The 27,431-nt window shown below is 37.3% G+C and overlaps 1 protein-coding gene across 9 annotated transcripts in view; it reads right to left on the bottom strand.

Annotated features, from left to right (window-relative positions):
• Positions 1–27,431, bottom strand: part of AKAP7 (A-kinase anchoring protein 7) — a 160,441-nt gene that overhangs the window by 42,226 nt on the left and 90,784 nt on the right. For 4 of the 9 annotated variants that reach the window (XM_024249035.3, XM_002817356.6, XM_054558162.2 and 1 more), the window contains one exon: positions 22,203–22,350. In XM_024249035.3, coding sequence (XP_024104803.3) covers positions 22,203–22,350 — 148 coding nt within the window. Of the gene's footprint in view, positions 1–22,202; positions 22,351–27,431 lie in introns of those variants that run through there. The other 5 variants (XR_008526435.2, XR_008526434.2, XR_010140346.1 and 2 more) reach the window with 2 other exon arrangements.

Here is a 27,431-nt window from a genome sequence, read left to right as displayed (position 1 = left end):
TTCATAAAGGGAAATAAAATATACTCTGTGTTTCTTTAGCCCTCATTATCTTCATTTCTACCAGAGCAAGTTTTTCTGTAGAAGATGCAATCTTGAATCATAGAGACATTTTTAGGCTACGGATGCTCCACAGACCAACAAGAAACAATGAACAAATCTGTCATACTTATGGAAATAATTTCCAAAACCTTTTATCTCTATCATAGCCTCTTGTTTAAGGTCTCCGTCCTTTCTGTACAATACATATCTCAGGTAACTAGCTGCAAAGCAAATCTGAAGTTCTAGGTTTCCCAGGTAACCTTCAGCTATTTCATTCATACCCATAGCTTGAACTACTAACCTAATGCCACTGAATCCTATAACTGTCATATAAATATATATATATATTATCTATGTCCTGGACCTCTCTCCTCAACAAGCCCCTTGATTGGGCCACAGCTGCTTTCATATGCCCAAAATGGAATTCATCATCTTCTTGTCACCAAAATCTGTTTTCTCTTTTATCCTGTGCCACCAATTGGTGTAGGGCACTATTGTCTACCTAGTTGTCTAAACCCCAAATCTGGGAGCCAACCTAGGGTTCTCTTCTGTTTTTCAAAATCTATCCAAAACCTTAAAATATTGATTCTCCTGCCTACCGAGATCTGCAATGCACCCCTCCTCCTTCTCCTTCTCCATCCACTGCAAATGCCAAGTGCAGGCAATTATCATAACGTGCCTAGACTACCATTCCTGCCTACTTATTGGTCTTGCTGATCAGTTTCCTGCTCCCCCTCAACCATCATGCTTATACTGTACCAGCAGAGTGTCTTTTCTTAAATACAAATCTAATCATGTCATTTCCAGCTCCAAAAATGTTGATGACTCCCATTCCCTACAAAATAAGATCTGGGTGGAACCAAGATGGCCAAATAGGAACAGCTCCAGTCTACAGCTCCCAGCGTGAGCAATGCAGAAGACGGGTGATTTCTGCACTTCCAACTGAGGTACCGGGTTCATCTCACCGGGGAGTGTCAGACAGTGGGTGCAGGACAGCAGGTGCAGGGCACCGAGCGTGAGCTGAAGCAGGGCGAGGCATTGCCTCACCAGGGAAGCGCAAAGGGTCAGGGAATTCCCTTTCCTAGTCAAAGAAAGGGGTGACAGACGGTACCTGGAAAATTGGGTCACTCCCACCTTAATACTGCGCTTTTCCAACAGTCTTAGCAAACGGCATACCAGGAGATTATATCCCGCGCCTGGCTCGGCGGGTCCTACACCCATGGAGCCTCGCTCATTGCTAGCACAGCAGTCTGAGATCAAACTGCAAGGCGGCAGCGAGGCTGGGGGAGGGGCACCCGCCATTGCCCAGGCTTGAGTAGGTAAACAAAGCAGCTGGGAAGCTCCGACTGGTTGGAGCCCACAGCAGCTCAAGGAGGCCTGCCTGCCTCTGTAGACTCCACCTCTGGGGGCAGGGCATAGCCAAACAAAAGGCAGCAGAAACCTCTGCAGACTTAAATGTCCCTGTCTGACAGCTTTAAAGAGACTAGTGGTTCTCACAGCACGCAGCTGGATATCTGAGAACGTACAGACTGCCTCCTCAAGTGGGTCCCTGACCCCCAAGTAGCCTAACTGGGAGGCACTCCCCAGTAGGGGCAGACTGACACCTCACACAGCCGGGTACTCCTCTGAGACAAAACTTCCAGAGGAATGATCAGGCAGCAACATTTACTGTTCACCAATATCTGCTGTTCTGCAGCCTCCACTGCTGATACCCAGGCAAACAGGGTCTGGAGTGGACCTCCAGCAAACTCCAACAGACCTGCAGCTGAGGGTCCTGACTGCTAGAAGGAAAACTAACAAACAGAAAGGACATCCACACCAAAACCCCATCTGTACGTCACCATCATCAAAGAGCAAAGGTAGATAAAACCACAAAGATGGGGAAAAAACAGAGCAGAAAAACTGGAAACTCTAAAAATCAGAGCGCCTCTCCCCCTCCAAAGGAATGCAGCTCCTCACCAGCAACGGAACAAAGCTGGACGGAGAATGACTTTGACAAGTTGAGAGAAGAAGGCTTCAGACGATCAAACTACTCCAAGCTAAAGGAGGAAGTTCGAACCCATTGCAAAGAAGTTAAAAACCTTGAAAAAAAATTAGATGAATGGCTAACTAGAATAACCAATGCAGAGAAGTCCTTAAAGGACCTGATGGAGCTGAAAACCAAGGCACGAGAACTACGTGACGAATGCACAAGCCTCAGAAGCCGATTCGATCAACTGGAAGAAAGGGTATCAGTGATGGAAGATCAAATGAATGAAATGAAGCAAGAAGAGAAGTTTAGAGAAAAAAGAATAAAAAGAAACGAACAAAGCCTCCAAGAAATATGGGACTATGTGAAAAGACCAAATCTACGTCTGATTGGTGTACCTGAAAGTGACGGGGAGAATGGAACCAAGTTGGAAAACACTCTGCAGGATATTATCCAGGAGAACTTCCCCAATCTAGCAAGGCAGGCCAATATTCAGATTCAGGAAATACAGAGAACGCCACAAAGATACTCCTCGAGAAGAGCACTCCAAGACACACAATTGTCAGATTCACCAAAGTTGAAATGAAGGAAAAAATGTTAAGGGCAGACAGAGAGAAAGGTCGGGTTACCCACAAAGGGAAGCCCATCAGACTAACAGCTGATCTCTCAGCAGAAACTCTACAAGCCAGAAGAGAGTGGGGGCCAATATTCAACATTCTTAAAGGAAAGAATTTTCAACCCAGAATTTCATATCCAGCTAAACTAAGCTTCATAAGTGAAGGAGAAATAAAATCTTTTACAGACAAGCAAATGCTGAGAGATTTTGTCACCACCAGGCCTGCCCTAAAAGAGCTCCTGAAGGAAGCACTAAACATGGAAAGACACAACCGGTACCAGCCACTGCAAAAACATGCCAAACTGTAAAGACCATCAAGGCTAGGAAGAAACTGCATCAACTAACGAGCAAACTAACCAGCTAACATCATAATGACAGGATCAAATTCACACATAACAATATTAACCTTAAATGTAAATGGGCTAAATGCTCCAATTAAAAGACACAGACTGGCAAATTGGATAAAGAGTCAAGACCCATCAGTGTGCTGTATTCAGAAAACCCATCTTACATGCAGAGATACACATAGGCTCAAAATAAAGGGATGGAGGAAGATCTATCAAGCAAATGGAAAACGAAAAAAGGCAGGGGTTGCAATCCTAGTCTCTGATAAAACAGACATTAAACCAACGAAGATCAAAAGAGACAAAGAAGGTCATGACATAATGGTAAAGGGATCAATTCAACAAGAAGAGCTAACTATCCTAAATATATATGCACCCAATATGGGAGCACCCAGATTCATAAAGCAAGTCCTTAGAGACCTACAAAGAGACTTAGACTCCCACACAATAATAATGGGAGACTTTAACACCCCACTGTCAACATTAGACAGATCAACAAGACAGAAAGTTAACAAGGATATCCAGGAACTGAACTCAGCTCTGCACCAAGCAGACCTAATAGACATCTACAGAACTCTCCACCCCAAATTAACAGAATATACATTCTTTTCAGCACCACACCACACCTATTCCAAAATTGACCACTTAGTTGCAAGTAAAGCACTCCTCAGCAAATGTAAAAGTACAGAAATTATAACAAACTGTCTCTCAGACCACAGTGCAATCAAACTAGAACTCAGGATTAAGAAACTCACTCAAAACCGCTCAACTACGTGGAAACTGAAGAACCTGCTCCTGAATGACTACTGGGTACATAATGAAATGAAGGCAGAAGTAAAGATGTTCTTTGAAACCAATGAGAACAAAGACACAACATACCAGAATCTCTGGGACACATTCAAAGCAGTGTGTAGAGGGAAATTTATAGCACTAAATGCCCCCAAGAGAAAGTAGGAAAGATCTAAAATTGACACCCTAACATCACAATTAAAAGAAGTAGAGAATGAAGAGCAAACACATTCAAAAGCCAGCAGAAGGCAAGAAATAACTAAGATCAGAGCAGAATTGAAGGAAATAGAGACACAAAAACCCTTCAAAAAAATCAATGAATCCAGGAGCTGGTTTTTGGAAAAGATAAACAAAATTGATAGACTGCTAGCAAGACTAACAAAGAAGAAAAGAGAGAAGAATCAAATAGATGCAATAAAAAATGATAAAGGGGATATCAACACCGATCCCACAGAAATACAAACTACCATCAGAGAATACTATAAACACCTCTACGCAAATAAACTAGAAAATCTAGAAGAAACGGATAAATTCTTCGACACATACACCCCCCTCAAGACTAAACCAGGAAGAAGTTGAATCTCTGAACAGACCAATAACAGGCTCTGAAATTGAGGCAATAATTAATAGCTTACCAACCAAAAAAAGTCCAGGACCAGATGGATTCACAGCTGAATTCTACCAGAGGTACAAGGAGGAGCTGGTACCATTCCTTCTGAAACTATTCCAATCAATAGAAAAAGAGGGAATCCCTAACTCATTTTAGGAGGTCAGCATTATCCTGATACCAAAGCCTGGCAGAGACACAACAAAAAAACAGAATTTTAGACCAATATCCCTGATGAACATTGATGTAAAAATCCTCAATAAAATCCCAGCAAACCGAATCCAGCAGCACATCAAAAAGCTTATCCACCATGATCAAGTGGGCTTCATCCCTGGGATGCAAGGCTGGTTCAACATATGCAAATCAATAAACGTAACCGAGCATATAAACAGAACCAACGACAAAAACCACATGATTATCTCAACAGATGCAGAAAAGGCCTTTGACAAAATTCAGCAACACTTCATGCTAAAAACTCTCAATAAATTAGGTACTGATGGGACGTATCTCAAAATAATAAGAGCCATCTATGACAAACCCACAGCCAATATCATACTGAATGGACAAAAACTGGAAGCATTCCCTTTGAAAACTGGCACAAGACAGGAATGCCCTCTCTCACCACTCCTATTCAACATAGTATTGGAAGTTCTGGCCAGGGCAATTAGGCAGGAGAAGGAAATAAAGGGTATTCAGTTAGGAAAAGAGGAAGTCAAATTGTCTCTGTTTGCAGATGACATGATTGTATATCTAGAAAATGCCATCATCTCAGCCCAAAATCTCCTTAAGCTGATAGGCAACTTCAGCAAAGTCTCAGGATACAAAATCAATGTGCAAAAATCACAAGCATTCTTATACACCAATAACAGACAAACAGCCAAATCATGAGTGAACTCCCATTCACAATTGCTTCAAAGAGAATAAAATACCTAGGAATCCAACTTACAAGGGACATGAAGGACCTCTTCAAGGAGAACTACAAACCACTGCTCAACGAAATAAAAGAGGATACAAACAAATGGAAGGACATTCCATGCTCGTGGGTAGGAAGAATCAATATCATGAAAATGGCCATACTGCCCAAGGTAATTTATAGATTCAATGCCATCCCCATCAAGCTACCAATGACTTTCTTCACAGAATTGGAAAAAACTACTTGAAAATTCATATGGAACCAAAAAAGAGCCCAAATTGCCAAGACAATGCTAAGCCAAAAGAACAAAGCTGGAGTCATCATGCTACCTGACTTCAAACTATACTACAAGGCTACAGTAACCAAAACAGCATGGTACTGGTACCAAAACAGAGATATAGAACAATGGAACAGAACAGAGCCCTCAGAAATAATGCCGCATATCTACAACTATCTGATCTTTGACAAACTTGACAAAAACAAGAAATGGGGAAAGGATTCCCTATTTAATAAATGGTGCTGGGAAAACTGGCTAGCCATATGTAGAAAGCTGAAACTGGATCCCTTCCTTACACCTTATACAAAAATTAATTCAAGATGGATTAAAGACTTAAACGTTAGACCTAAAACCATAAAAACCCTAGAAGAAAACCTAGGCAATACCATTCAGGACATAGGCATGGGCAAGAACTTCACGTCCAAAACACCAAAAGCAATGGTAACAAAAGTCAAAACCGACAAAATGGGATCTAATTAAACTGAAGAGCTTCTGCACAGCAAAAGAAACCACCATCAGAGTGAACAGGAAACCTACAGAATGGGAGAATATTTTTGCAATCTACTCATCTGACAAAGCGCTAATATCCAGAATCTACAATGAACTCAAACAAATTTACAAGAAAAAAACAAACAACCCCATCAAAAAGTGGGCGAAGGATATGAACAGATGCTTCTCAAAAGAAGACATTTATGCAGCCAAAAGACACATGAAAAAATGCTCATCATCACTGGCCATCAGAGAAATGCAAATCAAAACCACAATGAGATACCATCTCACACCAGTTAGAATGGTGATCATTAAAAAGTCAGGAAACAACAGGTGCTGGAGAGGATGTGGAGAAATAGGAACGCTTTTACACTGTTGGTGGGAGTGTAAACTAGTTCAACCATTGTGGAAGTCAGTGTGGCGATTCCTCAGGGATCTAGAACTAGAAATACCATTTGACCCAGCCACCCCATTACTGGGTATATACCCAAAGGATTATGAAACATGCTGCTATAAAGACACATGCACACATACGTTTATTGCAGCACTATTCACAATAGCAAAGACTTGGAACCAACCCAAATGTCCAACAATGATAGACTGGATTAAGAAAATGTGGCACATATACACCATGGAATACTATGCAGCCATAAAAAATGATAAGTTCATGTCCTTTGTAGGGACATGGATGAAGCTGGAAACCATCATTCTCAGCAAACTATCGCAAGGACAAAAAACTAAACAATTCCCACTCATAGGTGGGAATTGAACAATGAGAACACACGGACACAGGAAGGGGAACATCACACACCAGAGCCTGTTGTGGGATGGGGGGAGGGGGGAGGGATAGCATTAGGAGATATACCTAATGTTAAATAAAGAGTTAATGGGTGTACCACACCAACATGGCACATGTGTACATATGTAACAAACCTGTACGTTGTGCACATGTACCCTAAAACGTAAAGTATAATAAAAAAATAATAATAATAAAATAAAATAAAATAAAAAATCACTGATCATTAGACAAATGTAAATCAAAACCACATGACAAGTAGCCCAAAACTTTATAGAGTTGCCTACCAGGGTCACTGTAATGGAATTTATGGTCTTAAGAAATTACTAGTTGCATCATAAAAAAAAGACTGAATTGTAAAGTTAACTTCCAATAGCTTGCATATAAAATAGAAATGGACAGGAGAGAGAAGAAAATGGTTAACATATAGAAATAAAAGCGTACATATAAAAAGCAAATAAAAATATTTAAAACTGAAAAAAACAAAAAAAGATCTGAACTACTTAAAGATAAGTAATTCATGTGGAGAGTGAATTACTTACATGTCCCCACACAGACTTCACTGGGTCGCTTATGCTGCTTTCTTGGCCTGGAAACTCTCTTTCATTCGCCTCCCTCCACACTGAACATTCTCATTTTCAGTTCAAAACTTTCCTCCTTTGTGCAGCCTGTCCTGACAATCCCTGGCAGCATTAAAAGCACCTTCACTTGGTTCCCATTAACTTCATTACAGTCAGTATCACTTTAAATTGTAATTGTTTGTTTGCATGACTTCCCACTACAAAGTAAACTCTGAGAGCACGGCTGTGTTTGCCTACCATCTTTGATCTTAGATACACATCATAATGCTTGGCACTTGGTACCCTCAATAGATATCTGTTCAATAAGTTGCACAAATAAATTATAATAACCAGAATTGAACTGAAGAAGTTTTAAAGTAAAGGAGAAGCCTTTATGTGCACAGTAGTCAGCAATGCTTCAAATGCCAGCAGGCAGCTATGAATGAATTGGTAACTCAGGCAGTATCCATGAATCCTAAATTCACTCTGCCAGTGTGACGACCAAGACCTATTTACTCACTAATCATACTTCACTACCCCCATTCATATTTTAAGAGTAACTATATAACAACAAAGGATGCAACTGAATTGGATTTTAAAAACCTCTCTTCCAATTAATCAGAGATCCAATAGTAATCAGGGTCTAGCTGTGACAAAAACTAAAATACAATTTAATGCAAAATAGGGGTTTCGTAAATTCTAATGATAGAAGAAACTTCATGAGGTAATTCAGACCTCCAGATTAGATAACCTCATAAATGATACGCTCTTTTCCATCTTAAAAGATACTAGATATTTTACAAATCCCTTAACACCTTGTTCTAGTATCTTAATCGTTTAGAGTTCAAGGTTTTTCTAATGCCTAGAATAGTGTACTCCTAGTAAGATTAAGATGAAATGGACATTTTCTTAGACTAACCCTACCATAAGTCACTCTTGAGCCTTGTTTGTCCTGGGCTTAAGAATTCTATATACAGTTTGTAGCATTTCTACCACAATAATAATAGGCACCAGTTAGTGAACACTGAGTATGTCCAGGCATGATGCTAAGAGATTTTCATGCATTATCTCATTCAGTCCTCATGAAGTAACAACTATTATTATGCCCATTTTATAGATGTGGTAACTGAGCTTTGAGTCATCAAAAATGTGCAAAAAGTTGCTCAGCTGGAAACTGGGAAGTGACAGTGACCATTAGAATAAGGTCTGCCTGATTGTAGGAACTTCTGGTCACTATGCTTTCCTCTGTAGTTTGAGCTCTCTCTCCGTCTCTTTCTACTATTCTACATCCTCTCCAATTCCTCCATGTTTCACTGAAATGGAGAAGAATTTAGTGAGTTTTATAAGTCTGTCTATTGTGATTTCACCACATTAGCAATTTTTTTTAAATAACACTATATTATACAGATTTGCCAACTTTGTTTTTCCAGTCAAAAAAATTAAACCAAGTTTTTATCTTCGCCTATGATATAAAATATTGTATACATAAGTTATATATATACACACACATATAAGCAACTTTACTTTTGAAATGCACCAGTGTTGATCACCTGCCAATTTAAGGAAAGCATTAGGAATAATGCAAATCTTTAATAATAAATATTATTATTATAAATAATAATAATAAATAATAGAAAACTGATGTTCTGATGTTAGGAAAGAATACTATTGCAGTAAGTATTCTATATGACTAGCACTGCTATGGATATGAATAAGTAACATTTTCTTTTTTCTTTTTTTGAGACAGTCTTGCTTTGTCCCTCAAACTAGAGTGCAGTGGGGTGATCTCAGCTCATGCAACCTCTGCCTCCCAGGTTCAAGCGATTCTCCTGCCTCAGCCTCCCAAGTAGCTGGGATTGCCTGGCGAATTCTTTTCATATTTTTAGTAGAGACAGGGTTTCGCCATGTTGGCCAAGCTGGTTTTTAACTGCTGACCTCGGCCTCCCAAGGTGCTGGGATCACAGGTGTGAGCCACCGCCCGGCCAGTAATGATTTCATAACACTGTATGTCAAGCACTGTGGTAAGCACTTTTAAAACATTAATAAACATCGATTAATGTGGTGAAAAATGTGTTCAGAGGCAATGAGGCAATGTTATGGACTAGGCAGTCATAACTTTTGGCAACTATTAATTCATTATTTTGTTAATGGCTTTGTTTGACCAGACTCTGCACGCTAAGAATTTCATTCACACGGTTTTATTTTTCCTGTTTATTTGGAATTCAGTATTTACCTTCATATTTTTTACGATAAACTTCCAACTGAAGGCTCCACAAATAACTCATGAAATACCTTACTACTGCATCATTTTAGTAGTGATGCTTAATTTTTCAGATAAACTTAGCACCGCCCCTTTAATATGCAGGGTTCCTAAGATGTCTAATATAAATCATAAGGTTTGAAACCAACAGACGGTTGGATTTTCAAAATAGCCTGAGCCACAGCTGCCCCTTTGTGTTAGCATCCGGATTAACAGCTGATATACCAGTTAAAATACAGTGAGCCATCACTAAGATTAATTTTCTCAGTTAATTATCCCAAAGCTTCGTCTAACTTTGGCAGATGTAAAGAAGTAAGCTGAGAGTTCCAATTATTAGTTGCTTTTCATTTTTATTAGGGGCATATAACAACAAATTTTAAACATTTTCTTTTTAGAAGGCATGTTTCATCAAAGAAACATATAAAGGGCACACTTAGGATACAAAAAGAAACAAGACTGAAATTAAAATAGAGTATTTAGCACGTCAAAGGTTCCACTTTTTCAAGAACATTATACTTTTTCAGGTAGGGTGACCTAAGTCCCAGTTAAGCCAGGATAGTCTTGGTTTTCTTCTTTTATCCCAGCCTAGTAAGTAACAGATCCCCTTTTACACTTAAAAGTATACCATTTAGATGATAAATCATATGGTCACCCAATTTGTATGTCATAAAATAAATAAATACCTTGTAGTCAGCTCTTATTAAATAAATTACTCCATAATTTTAACAGAGAAAATTTCTAACTGCTAAGTTTTCAAGTGGAAAAAAAAGTATACAGTTCTCTCAGATAACAAACTGTTTTTTCACTGTTCCCTCTTCTAAAATGCTTGAAATAAATTCATCTTAATCGGTCTAAGTAGAGATGAAATTTTCTTAATCATATCCCTGTTAGCCTGTGCAAAGAAAGAAAAAAAAACGCAAATGTTTTGGTCCTGCCTATCATACAAGAGACATTCCTGTATTACATAATATCTATTTCACATAATAATGATTTTTAAATGAGTCATTTCACATAGATATGCTCCTGTCTGTCTGGGGCATTTTTCTACTTGTTACATTTTTACCACATAATGCTCAAATGGAAATTAAAGGAGGGGAAAAAAATTAGAGAGTTATCAAACCAATTCATATTTAACATGGAGATAGCTTAATAGCCATCAAAATTAATTTATGAAAGTATTGAAAATATTGATCAAAATTAAGTTAACTATTTACAGATTACATTTTTTCATGGTTTCCCTGGACCCATGAACTAAAGCAGAGGTTTCTTTTAACGTTTTTGGCCTCAGGACTCCTTTATACTCTTCAAAATGACTGGCAACACCCCTACCCATCCACCTAGAGCTTTAGTTTACGTGGGTTATATTGATAAACATTTACTAAATTAAGATAATTGTGGATATTCTTTGATACTATAGCAAAACATGACAAGCTATAGTTTCTTCAAGTTTAGTTGCAATGTAGAATCTTAAAACACACCAAGGAACTTTTTATACTCTACATTCTTGATCTATCTTGAATTTTTAATGGATCTTTTCTCCATGCATGACTTTACAGTAACATGTATACTATAAAAATCCTAGAAGAAAACCTAGGAAATACCCTTCTCGACATTGGCCTTGGCAAAGAATTTTTGGCTAAGTCCCCAAATGCAATTGCAACAAAAACAAAAATTAACAAGTGGGACCTAATTAAAGGACTTCTGCACAGCAAAAACTATCAACAAAGTAAACATAAACAGACAACCTACAGAATAGGAGAAAATATTTTCAAACTATACATCCAACAAAGGTCTAATTTCCAGAAATTGTAAGGAACTTAAATCAACATGTAAAAGAAAAAAACTCATTAAAAAATGGGCAAAGGTCATGAACAGATACTTCTCAAAAGAAGACATACAAGTGACCAACAAATATATGAAAAAATGATCCACATTAGTAATCATCAGAGAAATGCAAATCAAAACTGCAATGAGATATCATCTTGCACCAGTAAGAATATCTATTAATAAAAAGTCAAAAAACAACAGATGCTGCTCAGGCTGCAGAGAAAAGGGAACACTTACATACTTTTGATGAGAATGTGAATTACATTTTGCCACTGTGGAAAGCAGTTTGGAGATTTCTCAAAGAATTTAAAACAGAGCTACCATTCAACCCAGAAATCCCATTACTGGGTATATACCCAAAGGAAAATAAATTGTTCTACCTAAAAGACACATGCACTCATATGTTCATCACTGTGCTTGCTATTCACAATAGCAAAGACATGGAATCAACCTAGGTACACATCAATGGTGAACTGGATTAAGAAAATGGGATACATATACATCATGGAATACTACACAGACATAAAAAAGAACAAAACCATGTCCTTTGCAGCAACATTAAAAACACATTAATTAATATCACCCCCATCTCCCTAGAAAAGTCTTTAAGCATGGCTTGGCAAGGGACATAAGGAAACTTTGAGGAGTAATGGAAAGTTCAGCATCTTGAAGGCAATAATGGTTTCACAGGCATGTGTATATATGTAAAAAGTTATCTAGTGGTATACTTTTAAGTATGTGCAGGTTTTGCATATAAGTTATACCTCACAGAGAATGTGATAGATAAAAACAAACTGGGAGGCCAGGCATGGTGGCTCACACCTGTAATCTCAGCACTTTGGGAGGCCAAGGCGGGTGGATGATTTGAGGTCAGGAATTCAAGAACAGCCTGGCCAACGTGGTGAAACCCTGTCTCTACTAAAAATACAAAAATTAGCCAGGTACTGTGGTAGGCACCTGTAATCCCAACTACTTGGGAGGCTGAGGCAGGAGAACCGCTTGAACTCAGGAGGCGGAGGTTGCAGTAAGCCAAGATCACGCCACTGCATTCCAGCCTGGGCAACACAACGAGACAGACTCCGTCTCAAAACAAAACAAAACAAATGGGGAAAATGAAGTTCATTATCCTACTGTGTGCTCTGTCAAGCACCTGATAATATATGTGAGTTTTCCAAAATTTCTATTTTTGCTTGAAAGCTTGAAATTTATGATTAGCAGTAAATAATGTCAGTTGTTGTACTTGCTGTGACAAGTTTACTTGTTTATTTGCAAGAAAATGCCTGTCAACACCCAAGTATGAAAACAAGTTTGTCCTTAAATCATTCTTCAAGAAAAAATGGTGTTCCATGGAAGAAAAGGGCTACTTTAGCTCACAGCTTAAATAATCATGCAAACACGTTTCTTTGGGTCGACCTACTTCAATATGCAGCAAAAGTGCCTCAAGCACACCTCCCATTTTTGTTACACAGAATATTAAAAATACATATACTCAGAAGTTGAGATTAAACGCAATTAATAATTTTTGCTACTCAGCAAGAACATTCTTAGGTGAAACTGCCTTTAAAAAATTTTTTTTTAGTTGCAACTGTCTAGATTCATACTGGCCATACACAGTTTTACTCACCATTGCTTTTGCATATAAATGTTAACCCAATGGAAAAGACAAATAATGTCTTATTATTTTTATAAAAATAGTTTTGTCCTCACTGACCCCCTAAAAGTATCTAAAGGACCACCAGGGATCCATGGGCCAAATTCTAAGAACTGGTGAACCTAAAGTGTATTTTAAAAGAATTTAAAACCCAGGCCGGGCACGGTGGCTCACACCTGTAATCCCAGCACTTTGGGAGGCTGAGGCAAGAGCCCAGGAATTTAAGACCAGCCTGGACATAGGGAGACCCTGTCTCTACAAAAAATAAAAATTAAAAATAAAGTAAAACCCAAAAAAGTATAGCCTCGTAAATGATTAGAATACTAAATCATGTGTAAGATAAGCACAATGAGGCACATATTCCTACTGCAAAAAGCAAACTAAAAAAAAAGGAAGATATTCATGCACATATCTATCGCCAATGCCCCTCTCCACTAAGTGAGCATATTGCATTTAAGCAATACACACATTTTCAAATTCAACATTTTCAAATTTTATTATGTATCAAAGGTCCAGATTTAAGGATTCTAGAAAGCTCAAAACCTTTTTTTCCTAGCTATGCCTTTCACCCAATGAAAAAATTAATTTCCTTCTCCTCCTACGCCTTCCTGCAGCATCAAACAATGGTTACTATCTTCCATAAAGGAGATCCGCATGCCTACATACTAAAACTGGGCAACATCCAGATGTGGGCAACTCATCTCTGCCCTGGCCCCTAAGGGTAAAGGAGCACTGAAGATAAGGACGTCAGAGTCAGAGAAGAGGGTCTCCTCAGTCAAAAGGGACTCCAACCTCAGAAGCAAGGCAAAAGGTCTTTTCTTTTTGGCTGAAGTACTGCCCTCATATGACTACTAGAAATCCCTGGGTGAACTATGACAAGCCTTTTAAGACTAACAAGCCTTTTAAGACTGATCTAGGCTGTCTGAGTGTCTTAAGGGTGATTCTCAAAAAGCAAGGACATCTAAATGGAATAATTCATTGACTCTACTCACTCAGAATTATCCTTAGTGTTTCAGCCCATAAAGTCTGAGCATGCTATCCCGTTGTTCTGGCCTATTTAGCATTGGATACATTCTGACTAAACTACAGCTGTATGGCACTAACTTATCTAGAACTCTTTCCTGGTCTATCACCATGTCAATGGAGATCTTTGCTTCTTCTATTTAGTTTAGGCTTGGCCCAACCCTATTCTCCTCCTGGCCTCTTATGCTACAGTCTGAAATTAATTAACAGACTTATCTTTAGGACTCAGTCCTGTGTTGTTGAGTATTAAACACCATCCTTGTTTTAGTGTATGTACCGCTAAAGCGAGCACAACATCATTCTCTTTTTATCTCACATTTATCTACTCAGTATTACACATTCACTGCCTCAGTGTATGTAACTATGTCCATTCCCTCACCAACTCCTCATACCCGCAAACCTAGCAACCTCCCACTCTGCAGCTTCCTCAGCTAACTCAACTGTGGGTTCAATCAAAGTGCCGTCTATCACAATTAATGCCTCCAGCCTGCCTCCCAATCCATTGCTTCTCTTTCATTGTATCAGGTTGGTGCAAAAGTAATTGTGGTCTTTGCCATTAAAGCAATGAAGTCAATTGCTCCAGAAAGTCTCCTTTCTCTATTGACTATCACTCTGCTCCTCAATCTCATCCCATTCAGCTGAATTCTGCTACTCCCCTATCCCCCTACTCTCCTACTAAATGGTAAAATTATAAGCTTCCACTGTGTCCTATCAAATCCCATTATTGTTATAGACAAGCCCTATTCATCTATTCCTCCTCCATTTCTCAGATGTAGTCTTTGCTGTCCGGTGATTCTGTATCACTCTTAAGGACTATGTCTTATACTTCTCTGTATCACATGATACCTGAGAGAGAAGTAGGCACATCGCACATGTTCAGTAACATTCATTAATGTTGAATAATAACTATTAAGCAAAGAAACAAGTGTTCCCAGAAAATAATTCTGTTTCTACCTCTGCTTGCAGAAGTTATAAATATACTGGACTGCAAACAAACAAACAAAAAACTTCTAGACCTTTCCAAATTCCCCACTGCCTCCTGTAAGATATGTCTGACAGTTGAAAGTAAACTAGTCTTTGCAAGCACTAAATTGCTCATCAATCTTACAAAAGGTGTCATTTAGTCATTTACATTCCCAAGGGAAATATAAATGGAACATAGCTGCCTGAGAAAAATTAATTCACCCAACTCGAGTAAGTAGCTCACAGAGAACAGCTTTCATAATCCTAAAATATCTGAATCATATTTCGTTCCTGGTTTTCACCAAAAAGAAGTAGGGTTTTCACTTTTTTATTAATTATTTGAATTTTAGCTGATTAGTGCAGTGCAGTTTGCACAGTTATAGCCCAATGACAAGTACGCATAATGTCACCCAAAGCTTTGAGCATGAAACAACTAAAATGTACCTTTTCTTATATTTGAAAATAGGAATGTTGCCACCATATCCTACCAAATTCTCCTAATGCTCCACATAAAGGTACACAACGGCAGAAGATTAAGAGGAAAATGTTCACCATAGAAATGTAAAGCAGGCAACAGCTGGCAGGAGGTACAAACTCAGATGCCCTCAGGAGCCAAGTAGGCAGTGTAAAGGTAAACAGATTTGTACAAGAACAACAGGATAAGTGGGATGATAAAAGATAGCTACGCTCAAGGTCACAATGCCTATTACTCCATCCAGGAAACTGTAGTGCCATGCAAGAATGTGAGACCAATGTGGTAATGTGGGCACCTCATCTGATTGTTCAGAAGAAGGTGGAAATCCAGATTTAATATAAAATCACACTAGTATTGGCAAGTAATTTGAATTATAAAAAAACAAACAAAAACCCCTGTTCAATCAAGTACATGTAAGGCTGCTAATCTGTGATTTCTGAGACACACAGTAAAAGATATGATGGGGTGTAAAAGAAATCCTAGAAAATAATTTCTAAAACTAAATCCCTACTTCATGTGCACCAAAAATGAATAAATTAATGGATAAAATTTAAAATGCATAAAATAGAACTGGATTTATGAGTATCTCCTGTGTGTACGAGAACCTATATTAATGATCATATCAGGTAAATTAAAAGCCTACACGGAAAAACAAAAACAAAAAAAACTAGAAGAAAATATGAACGAATATATATCACATCTTTGGTTTGAAGATAATGCTAATCATAATGGTCATGAAATAAATCATAAGAAATTTTCACCTATAATTTGATAAAACTTAACACTTAATATAAAAAATTCCTTGTCCAAAATTAAAAGCAACATAATACCTGGAAAATATTTGAAGCCAACATGGCAAACAAAAGGCTAATATCTTTACTCTCAACTCACAAATTGGTAACAGAATCCAGAAGAAGGAATCCCAGCTCCTTATGGATGAGGATGATTTGTGGTTGCCAGTTCCTAACTCAGTTCAAAGCAATGTACCCTGTGGGACCAGGGCTGTGACAACCACAAAACCCACATGGCTTCTGAGGAGAAAACATGCACAATAAGATGAGCTCCAAAAAAATCTTAAAAAGCACTAGAGGAAATTGAGGGCCACAGAAGACCAACTAAATGAATTCATTCCCAAGGAATCACAGAATTTTTTAAATATGAAAAGAACTTTAAAAAATGACTGTATTGAAATCCTCAAAGACATGACAGAAGAATTAATATCCATGAAGCAAAGAATAGAACAGGAAAATATGAAAGTGAATCAACTGGAGGCCAGGTGCAGTGGTTCACGCCTGTAATCCCTGCACTTTGGGAGGCACAGGTGGGTGGATCACCTGAGGTCAGGAGTTCGATACCAGCCTGGCCAACATGGCAAAACCCTGTCTCTACTAAAAATACAAAAAAAAATTAGCCGGGCATGGTGGCGCACACCTGTAGTCCCAGCTACTCGGGAGGCTGAGGCAGGAGAATCACCTAAACCCAGGAGGTGGAGGTTGTGGTAAGCCGAAATTAAGCCACTGCATTCCAGCCTGGGTGAAAGAGCAAGACTCTGTCTCAAAAAAAAAAAAAAAAAAAGTGAATCAACTGGAAACCTTACACATGTAGCATACATACTCACTGATTTTTTTTTAAGATGTCTTAAATGGTATAACAGAGATGGCTGAAGAGATAATCAGTGACTTGTAATCTAGCACTCTCCAAGAATGTACCATTAACAAAGATAGGAAATATGCAAATCTAATGAGGGCTAAATTATCTCCCCAGAAAAATTCACACATGTACCTACATACAAAGTTTTACGAACAATATCAAGAAGTTCTCAGTGTCCCTGAGGCCCAACTTCTATCCTAGAACTCTGAATAATATTTTAAGATCAGAAATCTGTCCCACGGTATTAATGTATACCATAAAATGTTGGCTCAAGCCTCAAGAAATTGACATTAAATTTGAATTAGGATCAAATCAAAGAGAAGCCAAACCAAGGTAGGCCAAATAAATCTGATTAAGAAATAAAACAAAGTATCCCAAATCTAATATTGTTATAAAATATAGGTAAGATTGATAAAATCAATAATATCTATAAGCAAATGAACTCTAGTGTATATTAAACTTGGTTAATTATAACAATAAATTATCACTTTAGATGCACATACGATTTTAAAGTTTATATTGTCATCGCCAAATGTGACCCACAAAAGCATTTGTAATAAGCAAAAATCATTTTTTAAAACAATGTGAAATGATTGGCTTGGGGATACAAGATTGGCAGCATTTGAAAAAGGCAAAATTGTTTTGAATTAGAAAGTGTAACAGCAATAAAGAAGCTTGATGGAAAGATCTGGAGAAACTACCCCACATAAGGGGAAATTTAAAGACTATAAACTGAAAAAGAGCAATGAAAGCGAAATCTCAGTGGCTTGAACACAGTGATGGGGAGTGGTAGGCTGAACAGAACTGTCCAGTGGCAATTTAGGTAATCTATGATATAAGCTTCATAATGCCAGTCCTGCAATATTTTCAGCAATATCAACATATTCCTAATTTTTTTTAACAGGAGTGAGAGAGGTAATGAGGCACTGCAACTCTTATAAGGTTGGCCTTGTAAGAGACCTTATAAGGTTGGCAGAGAAGACAGGGGAACCCGGCCAAAATCTGTCCTACACGAGAAGTATCTAAATTTTCCATTTACAATGAACCTAAACAGAAATGTTTGGTCCTCATCAAAACTTGGATGGAAGACAGCTCTCTTACAGAGATTCTGAAAAGATGAAAATTCTCCTTAAAATAGACTTGAGATGTTTCAGAATATAAAATTCAAACGACATACTGAATATCTTCTGTTTAAAATAGCTGAAGTCTTCGAAAGGTAAAATGAGGACCTCTGAAGATCTCTAATGAAAATTTGGAAGTAAAATTATGTCTCTTGAACATTGTTTAAGATTCTTTCAGGATGTATACATCCATAGGTGTTCTTCCAGCTGATTTGGAGATAAATTACCTTGGTTAAAGACCTTGCAATATTTAGCTACATATACAGGCATACCTCAGAGGTATTATGGGTTAGTTCCAGACTATTGCAATAAAGCAAACATTGCAATAATGCAAGCCACGTGAATTTTTTGGTTTCCTAGTACATATAAAATTATGTTTCATTATACTGCAGTCTATTAAATGTGCAATATTATATCTAAAAAATGTACACATTTTACTTTAAATACACTTTATTGCCAAAAATGCTAACAATCATCTGAGCATTAAGCAAGTCAGAATCTTTTTGCTGGTGGAGGGTCTTGTCTGTTGATGTTGATGGTTGCTGACTAATCAGGGTAGTACTTGCTGGAGGTTGGAGTGGTTGTGGCAATTTCTTAAAATAAGACAATAATGGAGTTTGTTGCATCAATAGACTCTTCCTTTCATGAAAGATTTCTCTGTAGCATGGAATGCTGTTTGATAACATTTTACCCACAGTAAAACTTCTTCAAAATTGGAGTTGATTCTCTCAAACCCTTTAAAGCCACTGTTTTATCAATTAAGTTAATGTAGTATTCTAAATCCTTTGTTGTCATTTCAACGTTTAACAATCTTTACCAAGAGTAGATTCCATCTCAAGAAACCACTTATTTTGTTCCTTCATAAGAAGCAACTCATCATCCACTAAAGTTTCATCAAGAGATTACAGCAATTCAATCCCATCTTCAGGCTTTGCTCCTAATTTTAGTTCTCTTGCTATTTCTTTTCTTTTTTCCTTTTTTTTTTTTGAGATGGAGTCTTACTCTGTCACCCAGGCTGGAGTGCAGTGGTGTGATCTCCGCTCACTGCAAGCTCCGCCTGCCAGGTTCACACCATTCTCCTGCTTCAGCCTCCCGAGTAGCTGGGACTACAGGCGCCCGCCACCATGCCCAACTAATATTTTTTGCATTTTTAGTAGAGATGGGGTTTCACGGTGTTAGCCAGGATGGTCTCGATCTCCTGACCTTATGATCCGCCCACCTCGGCCTCCCAAAGTACTGGGATTACAGGCGCGAGCCACCGCGCCCGGCCATTCTCTTGCTGTTTCTATCACATCTGCAGTTACTTCCTCCAATGCAGTCTTGAATCTCTTCTCAAAGTCATTCATGAGGGCTGGAATCAACTTCTTCCAAACTCCTGTTAATGTTGCTATTTTGACTTCCTCCCATGAGTCATAAGTGTTCTTAATGACATCTAGAATGGTGAATCCTTTCCAGAAGGTTTTCAATTTGCTTTGCTCATATCTATCACAATAATCACTATTCATGGCAGCTATAGCCTTACAAAAATATTTCTTAAATAATAAGCCTTGAAAGTCTAAATTACTCCTTGATCCATGAGCTGCAGGATGGACACTGTGTTAACAGGCATGAAAATAACACTAAACTCCTTGTATATTTCCATCAGAGTTCTTGGGAGACAAGGTGCACTGTCAATGAGTAGTAATCATTTGAAAAGAATTTTTTTTTCTGAGCAGTAGTTAAAATATTCCGTAAACCATGCTATTAACAGATGTGCTGTCATCCATGCTTTGTTGTTCCATTTATAAAGTATAGACAGACTGAATTTAGAATAATTCTTAAGGTCCCTAGGATTTTTGGAATGGACAATGAGCACTGGCTTCAACTCAAAAGTCACCAGCTGCATTAGCCCCTCACAAGAGAGTCGGCCTGTTCTTTGAAACTCTGAAGTCAGACATTGACTTCTCTTCTGTAGCTATGAAAATCCTGGATGCCATCTTCTTCCAATAGAAGGCTGTTTTGTCTACATTGAAAATCTGCTGCTTTGAGCAGCCACCTTCATCAATGACCTTAGCTAGATCTTCTGGATAACTGGCTGCAGCTTCTGTATCAGCACTTGCTGCTTCACCGTGCACTTTTATGTTATGGAGACAGCTTCTCTCCTTAAACCTCATGAACCAGCCTCTGCTGGTTTCCAACTTTTCTTCTGCATCTTGCTCACCTTTCTCACCTTTCACAGAACTGAAGAGAGTTGGGGCCTGGCACTGGATCAGGCTTTGGCTTAAGGGAATGTTGCGGTTGGTTTGATCTTCTATCTAGACCACTAAAACTTTTTCCATATCAGTAATAAGGCTAATTCACTTTCTTTTGATTTGTGTGTTCACTGGAATAGCACTTTTAATTTCCTTTAAGAACTTTTCCTTGGCATTCACAACTTGGCTAACTGGTACAAGAAGCCTAGTTTTCGGATTATTTCAGCTTTCGACATGCCTTCCTCACTAAGCTTAATCATTTCTAGCTTTTTTTTCTTGCATGTCCTTCCAATGTATCATTTCTAGCTTTTGATATAAGGTAAGAGATGTACGACTCTTCACCCTAGGCTTTTGGATTATTTCAGCTTTTGACATGCCTTCCTCACTAAGCCTAATCATTTCTAGCTTTTTTTTTCTTGCATGTCCTTCCAATGTATCATTCCTAGCTTTTGATTTAAGGTAAGAGATGTACGACTCTTCACACGGAATGGCTGTTCGGTGGAGCAGTCAGAACACACACATTTATCAATTTGGTTTGCTATCTTATACGAATACAATTCATATGGCAGTGCCCCAAAACAATAACGATAATAACATCAAAGATCACTGATCACCATAACAGATATAATAATAATGAAGTCTAAAATACTGTGAGAATTACCAAAATGTAATTGACACAAAAAGAGCACATGCTGTTAGAAAAAATGGCCCAGAAAGACAATTGATACAGGGTTGCTACAAACCTTCAATTTGTTAAAAATAAATAAATAAACTGCCTTTTTAAGGCAATATTTGTGAAGCACAATAAAGCAAAGCACAATAAAACAAGCATGTATTTGTCTTCTTTGAGTATTTTCATGTTACTTTAAAAGCATATAAATCAGGTTGTCTTGAAGTTCACAATTTTAAAAGAACAGTGTCTGGTTTGAAATAATAAATCTGAATCATAACAGAGCTGGCTGCTTTGAAATACATTCACATTGCAAAAAGTGGAGTATAGCTCTATTCTGGATGAAAGATCTCCCTAAGTGTACACACTTTCCACCTGGAAACACAGTTTTATATAAGTCTGTCTCATCTCATACCATCTGACAGATGCATTTATGTATGAATCTTTGCTTCCCCTCAAAACATCTTTTTTAGGGAAGAAAGTGAAGTTTTCAATTTTTGCAGGCCACCTACATTTTCTCTTCTCAAGGTGAAACTTTCTGGCTGGAATCATTCTATTCGTAATTACAAGCAGCAAATACAAAATGCCAGGTGTGGAAGGTCATGGAGGCCTTCCCTGGAGAAAATGCTTTCTTCATGTTCATGAAATAAAATTAAATTGAAATGATTTCTAAATCAATATTTCCAGACTTCATTATAATTATATTTAAAGCCAGAAGTATAAAAACTACAGGTAGTAAAGTCTTAACTGATCAATATAAATACTAAAAATGCTCTAGAAAATTTTCAATGTATCATTGTCAAAACATAATATTTAGTAAAGTATATCATTGAGAAAAACGTATACAACTAAGTTTAAGTATTTGCCAAGATACAAGTGATGCCAAAAAAATTAAAAATAAAGATAATAAATAATTTTTAAATGACACTCACCAATCACAATGGAAGATTCACAGTGATAATAACCATTACTTTGTTTTTTCTTCAGCATGGAGCAAAGATCTATGCGATATAATATTTCTTCTCCAAATCTGTGACTGATAAACTTTTCATATAAATCAGGATCTATTTTTTTCACTCCCTTGAAATGAAAAAACAAATCAATCAATCAATCATTTCACCCAGGCAGCCAGTTCATAATTACATCACTTTCTTAGAACCTGATTATTACATTACTACATTGTTACACCACTGCCTACTGGCACTTGAAATGGATATACAACAATAAAATTGTTGTGAAGTTGTTTTTCAAGTCTCCCTACCTAGAAGGAGTTGTATTAAAAAACCATCAATAAAGAGTGTTAGGTTTAAATTTGGCAGTTTTCAGAACTTCATACATTTTAAGCTCCACAAATAATAAAGTATACTGAGTTAAAATTTTGAGATACCAAGGAAAGACTAATCATCTCCAACAAAAATGGAGAAATGGATAAATTTTATTTTTTTTGAAATGGAGTCTCATGCTGTCACCCAGGCTGGAGTGCAGTGGTGCGATCTCGGCTCACTGCAACCTCCGCCTCCTGGGTTCAAGTGATTCTCCTCCCTCAGGCTCCTGAATAGCTGGGACTACAGGCGCGTGTTACCACGCCTGTATTTTTTGTGTCGCCACAAAAAAATATTTTTTGTATTTTTAGCAGAGACGGGGTTTCACTGTGTTAGACAGGATGGTCTTGATCTCCGGACCTCAAGATCCACCCGCCTCGGCCTCCCAAAGTGCTGGGATTACATACATGGGCCACCGCGCCCAGCGAAATAGATACATTTTTTTAAAGTAAGGTAGAAAAAAATAAAATACTATAAATCTTTAAAAAGTAAGGTGGATCTTAACATTTTATAGTGGAAAAATCCCCTAATAAAATGGATGTAATTTTTAAATTCCTTATGTAAGAATCATCTGAAAGACAATTAAAGATTACTTGAATTGGAGCAGGTAAGTCAGTGGATCTTCCAAATTCTTCTCTATCTGCTCCTCCTTATTTTCAGTGTATTTTCTTAGCAGAAACAGCTGGTTGTTGAAAAATTACAGTGGGATGCCCTTGGTACCTCTGTAGTTCCCCATAACATGGGAAAGAATATATCTGCCTCTGCTATACTATACAATGGCCATGCAGCTCAGCCTCAGAGTCCCAAAATGCAGTCCATAAGATTAAAGTAACTAGAATATATATTTTCTCTTTTCAGTGACAAAAACTTATTTAGAAAACTAGTTAATGGAAAAAAATTTATAAAAGCAAAAATATTAAATCACTACAAACTGCCACTGCTATAGTTTTATGTGTTTAGTTTTTCCTATGCCAATACAAAGTACATTTTTTCTCTTCTATAGAATGTGGTTGTTCCCTGAGTACTATTTGATAACCAGCTTTATATTTTCAGCAAATATGCCGTGTCAGTAAATAATATACAGATGTGCCAAATATTTTTCTCCATAGTACTTAACTGCATGAAAGTCTCATAATTTATTCATCCAATTATTTACTGATTTACTGTTGGACATTTAGGTTGATCTTAATTTTTAATATCATATTAAACATGTTTCTATTGATGTATGTTTTTGTTCAATGTCTAAAACTGGACTCCTAATCGCTCCCCCTTACCTCAAAGGGTTATGTGGACTAAGTAAGTTCATTTATAAAAGTGCTTAAAACAATGAAATATAATAAATTATACAGAAACACACACATACACACAGTCATTATCATTAGTGAACTTTATGTAATAACTTCATTCGAGATAACATTTCAAGAATAAAAAACATTCTAAGTAAATGGAAAATGACCAACCATTCTTGTCTTCTAAATGCTTGTATGTGTGTGTGTAGGGGTGTGCAGGTTAGAGAAAGTCATTCCTTCAGACTGGAGAAAAGACTGGCAATAACACAGCAGACAAATAAGAACCTTCAATTTTCAAGAAACCAATGCAGCACCGACTAGCCACTATTGCTATAATCTTCACTTCCGTTTTGTAAAATGTCATTTTTTAAAGAAATAAAACATGAGATTGACTCTAATCTTCTAGGCTTATTAATTTAATTTCAGCAAAAGGTAAATGCTAACTGTTTTGCAAGAATTTTTCACAGATGACTTCCAACATGAGTCTTTAGGAGTTAATTTTTACTAGCAAGTGAAACGGAATTAATTCCTTAACTCATAATTTATAGAGAGCGCTATGGTTCAAAAAGGCATGATGCCTTTTGAAGGCACTGAAATTATATGCCCTGATCAGAAAAATCTTCAGTAATAAACAACCTATAAACAGCTAAGCCTCTGCATTGTCTGATATATATTACAATTTCAACGTGATCTTCATTCTCTGGAGAAATTTTTTGTTTGGCAATATATTTCTTTTCTGATGAAATTTATCGAATTGATCTCACCATCCAGCTGCAGCAGGTAGTGTTTTCTTTCATACTAAAAAAAAAAGGAAGACTATGATTCTGAGAAAATAAATGGGACCTCAAAAGTGGATCATTTAGGGTAAGACTAAGAAGGGCCCTATTTTCTGAATGAATCCACTGGGATGGCAAAATAGTTTCAGAAGCATCATCCTCCCAGATTATATTTTAAAGCTAAAAAGGCTGGGGGGTGGCATTATTTTCAGGTTGTGGACCCCCCCACATTATTCTCTGCTTCCCTTCATCATAGGCCAGACTCTTCATCATAGGCCAGACCCAAGGCACTATTACTTAACTATCAATGGAGGTATACAATGTTAGGACGGTTCAAAAGATATCATGAAAATTGTTAAATTTCATCTATAAAGGCTAAGAGTTAGGATTATTTCACATGTAGAAGAAAAATATGTGAGGTATCTTTAACAAATCATGCTATGGGTGTTGCAACCCTGGAATTTTGAATATGATTGGTGATGGTCTAGTCCTTAGAAGGTTATTTTTGCCTTAAACCTAACAGGGAGGAGGCATATTTTTAAGAGCTTCATATTTATAATTGTATCCAGTATAAGTGACATTTCAATTATGCAACATAACATTAGAAGAGAAAATAGGAGGTTAAGTATGGAATATCAGACTTTGAAACAATAAATTAGTGGTAAGAAATGTCAAACAGAAAAAAGTTTTCAAAACTATCTTAATTAATCATTAGAAATGACTGAAGTTTTAACTTATCTTTAGCCTAGTTTCAGTCACAGTTTAGGAAAAATTATCAGTGATGTTCAAATACACTTGATAACCTTTGATACAATGTACCGGGAAACAGGAATTTCGTTCTTGGTTGTAACTTGGCACTCAAACAGTCCACTCCAGAGAAAACGCCATTGAAAGCATGACGAGTATTTTTAGAATCATCTGATGGCTCAATCTGATAAGTAATGGAAATTATTTACTCAGGAGGCACTCACCATATCATTTACATTTAGCTAAATGATGTGCATAATTTAATATGTACCAAAGAGGGCTCAGACTTACATTACTATGCCTCTGACTCTATTTTTAATACAGGAAGTAGACAGACAGTCACAAAACATGGAAATTCACATTTGCTAATCTCAAAGTGAAAATCATTTAAGATTCTAAAAAATAAGATACATTTATTCATCTTTAATTTCTATGACAAACTTTTTGTCGTCAGAATGGAAATCAATATTAAGAAGGTTGAAACATTTTTGTAATAGAAGATAACTTCTTATTGTTACTTATTATAACAATCACAACTTCCATGATGAAAATATAAACAGGCTTCATATAAGACAAAGAAATTATCTGTCCTACTGATAGTAAGCTTGGCATTCCTGGATTTGATTTCTGCTATGTTTTCCAATAGTTTATTGCTGTCATATAAGTAGCTATAAAAGAAATACACATTTCCTGTGATAATGACTTGACAACAAAATTAAGAATGTGATTTAAGAGCCAAACTCGCTTTCCATTTTGGGCATAGGCTGGTTAAAGAAGAATAGTAATCCCTTACCCTTATTTTTGTTAAGTGGCAAAAAGTTACATTTGTTTAATGTTATATTGGTGAAGAAATTGAAATCACTTTTAGTGATCACTGCCCCAGTGAAAATGTACATATTGGCAATTCAAAGTTATGAAAACATTATATATCGTCATGGGGCTTATCTCTGGCAAATCTTAAAGTTCTTCATGACTCCTTCACCTCTTTGCACAACTCCATTTTTTGCTGTTATTTGCACTATTTCATTTTCACCGTCCTCCTGATACAGAACACTTGGTTACCTCCTCGCCAGCTGCAGCCTTCCCTCAGCTGCAGCCTTCCCTCAGCTCCTCTGAGTCAGGACGAGGCTCAGTTCCACCCCAGCCTGTTCTTGACAGGGAGGGAAAGAGATGAGGAGCTTCACTGCACCAACCAATGAGCTCCAGAACAGCACGGTGATTTTAGATCATGTCCAGCACCCAGGGTGAGAACGGCCTTGCGGACTTCCCATCTTCTCCTCTGGCCATTCTGGGCCAGTCTACGTGGCTGGGCTCTGCTTTGGTCCCCTCGTCGAATGTGCCTGTTTCCTGTCTTGCTGAGGCCCTGACACCCCACCAACTGCCTGTCAGTTAGTTTACAGAAGGAAATATAAGGAGTGATGAAAAATAGAAAAGTCAACAGTACTTTATCTGGCCCAATTATTGTGGCCCAATCTGAAAAAAAAAATGATGCCATCTATCATCTGTATTACAGTAATGGAAAATATAAAGCATTTACTATGCACAGGCACTGTTCTAAGAACTTTTCTGAACTCATTTAATAACCACAATAACACTATTATCCACAGATAAGAAAACTAAATCACAGAGAAATGAGGTCACTTACCAAAAGACACAGCTAGTAAGAGATAGAGCTTGGATAGAGATTCAGAATAAGTAGAGAAAATAATATATTGAGAAGAAGAGCAGAATAATAATTTCAAGCCCTCCATTATTTACTTTAAAATATTAAAATTCTAAGAATATTAATCATTATTAAGATACAATCATATATACTATCATATTTCCAAAACGAATGTTAAAATTACTTTGGGAATCTCTAGCATTCTAAAATACATGCCCTTAATATAGTGCATGAATATTAGTAAATCAAGTGATATGTACAGGTCATAGTAAATTAATTTCAGAGAGGGAGATAAGAGAGAATTCATAGATGCTACTTATACATAGAAAAAATTATCCAAATAATCCAGCCTGCAAAAAGAATG

The sequence above is a fragment of the Pongo abelii genome, chromosome 5, assembly GCF_028885655.2.
Source record: "Pongo abelii isolate AG06213 chromosome 5, NHGRI_mPonAbe1-v2.0_pri, whole genome shotgun sequence".
Lineage (NCBI taxonomy): Eukaryota > Metazoa > Chordata > Mammalia > Primates > Hominidae > Pongo > Pongo abelii.
Note: the sequence above shows the minus strand (reverse complement) of the source record. Positions and strands in the feature narration are given on the sequence as shown.